Source organism: Abrus precatorius, unplaced genomic scaffold (assembly GCF_003935025.1).
Source record: "Abrus precatorius isolate BTA unplaced genomic scaffold, Abrus_2018 Scaffold9, whole genome shotgun sequence".
NCBI lineage: Eukaryota > Viridiplantae > Streptophyta > Magnoliopsida > Fabales > Fabaceae > Abrus > Abrus precatorius.
The window spans coordinates 5,027,126-5,032,616 of NW_020874439.1; the positions used below are offsets into that span (position 1 = coordinate 5,027,126).

The 5,491-nt window shown below is 30.5% G+C and overlaps 1 protein-coding gene across 1 annotated transcript; it reads right to left on the reverse strand.

Moving 5' to 3' along the window:
• Positions 1 to 2,467: 2,467 nt before the first annotated feature.
• Positions 2,468 to 5,188, reverse strand: LOC113850083 (cytochrome P450 716A67-like). Its single transcript, XM_027480442.1, has 5 exons — positions 4,909 to 5,188; positions 4,576 to 4,793; positions 4,237 to 4,481; positions 3,022 to 3,409; positions 2,468 to 2,899 (listed from the first exon to the last, which is right to left on the reverse strand). Exons 1-5 carry the CDS (start codon positions 5,186 to 5,188, stop codon positions 2,468 to 2,470), a joined length of 1,563 nt encoding a protein of 520 aa, XP_027336243.1.
• Positions 5,189 to 5,491: the final 303 nt, after the last annotated feature.

Sequence of the window (5,491 nt, forward strand, 5' to 3'; positions counted from 1 at the left end):
TCTAGCCCGACCCATTTAAGAGTGGGCTGGCGGGCTAATGGGTCAGCTCACAAAAAATAAAAAAATAAAAAAATGTTAGTGGACCATTGAATTAATGGGCTAACCCACCAAAAGTTATCCAAAAAAATAAAAAGTTACAATAAATAATGTAAAAATATTTTTATATGAATAAAAACTAATATTTTATTATTTTTTAATTATTTTTTATTTCTTAAAAATAAAATTTGGGCCTGATAGGCCAACTCGTCCCAGCCTACCATTGGCCCTCATTTTAGCGGGCTAGGCAGGCAGGTATATCCACAACATTCAGCTCGGGCCATCAATTTTAGTGGGTTAGACGGGCTGGCCTATCGAGTTGGGCCCAATTTTCCACCTCTAGTCATAAGTAGAGCCTTATTCTTTGTTGAGAAGGAGGCTACATTTTGATAAGTTTTGAAGAGTCGTGAGAAGAGCCCTAATTTTTGTCAAGAAGAAGGTTACTTTTTGAAGAGTTTTAGAAATTTTTGAGTCCTAGATGAAAAACATACAAAACTAGTCAAAAAGAGGGTCTTCGGCAAATTGGGTTGAAAAGGTCAAAAAAAGAAATTATAAAGGGAAATTGCCTTAAGTCTACGAGATAAGATAAAGCTCAAAGATTTCTCCTAAAACTTGTCAAAAAAGGAGTTGACAAGGAAAATTATTATAAATCCACGACAGTCTTTGACATATTTCCTTTAACTCGTCAAAACAATTCCAAGTACTAGAGACAAAATGGAGCTTAAAAGGTGAAGAAACATGTCACAAAAATCACAAGGTTTGAAGTGACTATCAAAGGAGCAATTACCTGCGATTACCACCAGTTGAAGGTCAGAGACATGAAGAACTGATCGTGGACGACAACGGTTATGAAGAAGGCACAATCACGAGCAATTATGGATAAATGGAGGAAGTGGTTGAAGAGAAGCGCACATAGAAGACAGTTACTAAAAAGCTCCTGTAAAAGGAGGAGAGCAGTTAAGATTCATCTATCTATAAATAGTACGAAACTTCACATTCTGGTGAACGACTTTTTGCACCTAACACTACACTTGAAATTCTGCACACACGGTTGTTGTGATTAAAGTTATATGTCTATATTTCTACAATTTTTTTCCAGTTCTTTTGTTTAATTTCTTTTATGCAATTTAGTTCTTTTTTTGTTTGTTTCTGCAAGTTCACTTTTTATTTTGTTTATGTAAACTATATTAAGTTCAGCAGTGCTTTACAACTTTTCTACTACTTTTGTTTTAATTTTTTATTAATACTGTTACTTTCATTATCACATTAATAATACACTTAAAAGAATTTAAAAAAGACATAAAATTCAATTTTAAATTGTTCTTGAATTTATTTTTACCAGTTGTAAATTTTCAACGTAAATAGCAGGCTTTACAGAAACATGGTGAACAACAGTGATTTATAATTGCATTTTAAAATTAGAATTTGTTAACCCACTCATATGATTTCAAAGGGCTGTCCTAACCTACATTATGATCCAGCTCACTCTTTATAACATACATTTTGAGAATGAAAATAAATTATAACATACTGCGATCTTCTATTATAAGAAATAAAATCTTTATATTTGTATTCTAAAATCAGAATTTGCTAACCCACTCATTATTTGAATGGGGTGTCTTGATCCACATTATGATCCAACCTACTCTTTACTTTATAACATACATTTTGACAATGAAAAAAATTATAATGTTACATGAACATGACATAATCATATCTGAATGGAGGACTAGGAACAATCAACAAAGATAATCAGACACGAACGAAAAATAAAATAATTACATAAAAAAATAGATACTGACTAGTTTAGGTTAAAGAATTATTATATATCTTATGCAAAGATTAATTTGGTGAACCTCTATTACTTGGAATAATCCACCTCCTTTAATTGAATGTATAATCAAGCGATATGGAAAAGGGACTATTCACCTCAAGACTAAGGATACCGCCAACCATATTAAATTCATCATAATACATTTTTATTATTGGAGTTAAATAAGTTCAAATTAACATATACTGAAATGCTAAATTTAATTTCATTTGCATATCAATTAATCTCAAATTGAAAGAAATGCTAACACTTGCCTGATTACTTTTGCAAGATTTGGACTCTCATTTATATACATAAAATGTATCATAATATATATATATATATATATATATATATATATATACTTTTGAAGTATATAAAAATAAATACTATTTGATTACCATTTTTATATTTATTTAATTTTAACGAAATTTAATACAGATAATTAAAGAATATACAGTTATAAATGAACAGTTGAATCCATAAAAATTATATTTTATATAAAATTGTAAAAATTGATATAATTTATATCGGTTTAATTTTATCTCTTTCCTTTCTCTCCTTGTTTAACTTCCCAATGTAGTGCAACAAAAAAAAAAAACAAAAAGTGCTCATTGTTTTTTATATTTCCACCTTGCTTAAAATGATATGAGCACCATATTGTGGCTGAAGAGTGATTCCTTGAGCTGGAGCATGAGTATAGGCTGGAGAAAGTTCAAATGAGAAGTGTTGTAAAATCATTGACAAAGCCATTTTTGCTTCCAACATGGAAAAGTTTTGTCCAATGCATTTTCTTGGGCCCCATCCAAAAGGAAAAAATGTAACTTTCCCATTTGTTGCCTTCAAAACTCCTTCAGAAAATCGCTCAGGATTGAACTCCTTTGCATCATCACCCCATAGTTCATAGTTATGGTGAACCCAAATTATTGGTAAATAAAGTTGCACTCTAGCTGGTAATGTTATGTTTCCAAGTTTCACATCTTTGTGAACTGTTCTAGCAAGCCCATCTGCTGGTGGGTATAACCTAAGAACTTCATACAAAATCATGGTCACCTGTGACAATATTTATAGTAAATGTAAGTATAGATTTAATATATTAATATTATTAAATGTTACGGTTTTAATTAAAGCTTATTATATACAGATAATAAACAATTAATTAATAAATTACTTACAATCTTAAGGTGATTCAGGCGAGCAAAATCTGGTTTTTCATTGCCAAAGACTTGAAAAACTTCTTCCCTTGCACGAGCTTGCCAATCAGTGTACCTACTTAGTAACACCATTGTCCAAACAAGCAAAACTGAAGTGGTCTCTTGCCCTGCTAAATAGAATAGCTTGCACTCCTCCATTACATCTTCAAAATTCATTCCAACATTCTTATTGTTTTTATGCTCTTGAATTTCCTTGTAATTTGACTCCAAAAGCACACTTAATAAGTCATTTTTAGTGCCTTGCCCTGACTCAAGTGCTTTCTCTTTCTTGTTAATAATGACCTTAAGCATAGATTTTATATCTCTATCAATTTGCTTCATCCTCCTATTAATGGAAGTGGGCAGAAACCTACAAGTAAACATAATTAGTATCATAATTGTTATTATATGAAAGGAATGCTCTTGGATATAATAAGTATATTTCCAGAGGTAATTCTGTCACCAACAATTAGTTTGACTTTCCAATAGCTAGAATTTTTCTTTGCAACCTTTTTTCCATCTCAATAATTAGTAAATGAGTAGCAATTGAAAATAACAGATTCTTAATGATAAATGTTGGTTGCTAATATTTTATTTGAAACGAAAATTTTTCCTATTAAAGTCAGAGATACACCATTTTCTTATCATAATATCAACTAACCCTCAAATTGGAGGTGGGGCTTACTAGTAGGGTAATAAAGTCCTAACCAAAATGGCAACTCCAGCATAAACTCCAAGTTTTAGGTGAAGTTCCCAAAAAGTGACGGTTCACTTTCACTATGACCAACCACCATTGATTATTACATATAATATATATATAGTTTAATTTGTTAAAAAATTATTAAATTATTAAGATTAATAAAAAAAAAAGTAATTATATGTCAAAAATCTATATTTTCATTAAAAAATATTCATAATATTAATGATCAAATTAGAATTTTATAAATTAAATGAACAAAAGTATCCTTTTATATAGTTAAAAGTTGGATATTTGGTAACACAAATCTCATAATAAATAAAGGTATAAAAAATAATTACAATGAATGCATTTGAAAACGAGTAACTATTTCTTATAATTAGGAAAAATATTAATAATTATTTCCTACAAATAGGATGAAATGTAGTATTTACTCATCATTTTTTACAATATAAAACATATGGTAAGGTTATTTTTGTTAAATAAAAAATCAATCTTACCTCCAGCCAGGGATGTAAACTTGCTTTGTAGCTTTCACTGAAAGTTCAACTTGCTCTTTCTGAAGTTGAAATATTCTTATACCTTCTTCATAACTACTTCCAAATGCTGTTCGTGAAATAACATCACTGGTCATATTTTGAATGAAAGGCCATACATCAATTTCACATGATCCATTTAAAGACATCATTCCCTCCCATTTGGTAATTAGATCATCACAACTTTTGATGAATGCTGGTAACATGTTCTGTGGTAAAATGAATTAGAAAAGAAAAGAGAGGTGTTAATTAAAACTCCTCTTGTTGATATATAAGATCTATATTTAGTAATGAGGAACTCACCTTCAATTTTTCTAAGGAGAATGCAGGGTTGATTATCTTTCTATGCTTGCTCCATTTTTCACCCAGATGGTTTGCAAGACCAGTAGCTAGTAACTTGACAGTTGGATTTATATTAGGCTTTGGAAAATCATTGACCTTGTTAAATACATCTTTAAAAAGATCAGGGTCTGTCAGAATCACCCTTGGTGTTGGTCCAAACCAGATAAAAGAATTTTTGCCTACGTACCATCAAATAATAAAGAGGCTTAGATCAATGTGTAAAGACATGGATTATTAAAAGACATTACACAATGACAAAATGAACAACAATGAGAGTGGGTAGGAAATGCATGCCATGTTTTTTGACACTGTGTTGGAGGTAGGGAAACACACAAGACACTAAATCATCATAATGATTCATGGGTTTGGATTTGGCCTTCTTTTCAATCTCAAGAATCTCCTTTAAATCTCCATCCAAAAGCCTATATGGATTGCCTTGAAGGCCTTGCTCTCTGAGGAGCCTTTCTAGCCTCTTTGGCCCCAGCCATAACCAGTTTAGCACTTTGCATGCCCATATCAGAACAAGTATCAAAATGAAAATCATGCTTGCAGTTGAGGCCTCTAATGTTCCCATTAATGCTTGGCGAGGCAAAGAAAATAGGAGATGTTGATCAAACTAGAGGTTGCTTTCATTCAATTGTTCTCAGTGAAAACTATTATAAGCAACAATTAATTTTTTACTGTTGTCAGGAATAAAATTTTTAAAAATATTTGTATTTAATGCAATCAAATTGTTTGTTTCATAAAGTAGTATGCTTTTCTTTCTTTGGTAATTTGAAATTAAAAATAAGATTTAAATTCATATAGAATTAAATGCTATAAATATTTTGTTGGTCAAACTAACATATTAGATGCAAGCAATCAACTAATTAGTAAA

Bases quoted from the DNA above. Each gene is read 5' to 3' on its own strand.
- LOC113850083 (XM_027480442.1), bottom strand. From the start codon at position 5,188: ATGGGAACATTAGAGGCCTCAACTGCAAGCATGATTTTCATTTTGATA. The intron at 4,482-4,575 runs GTGAGTTCCTCA...ATTTTACCACAG, and splicing joins TCTCCTTAGAAAAATTGAAG to AACATGTTACCAGCATTCAT. The intron at 3,410-4,236 runs GTAAGATTGATT...GTTTACTTGTAG, and splicing joins GTTTACATCCCTGGCTGGAG to GTTTCTGCCCACTTCCATTA.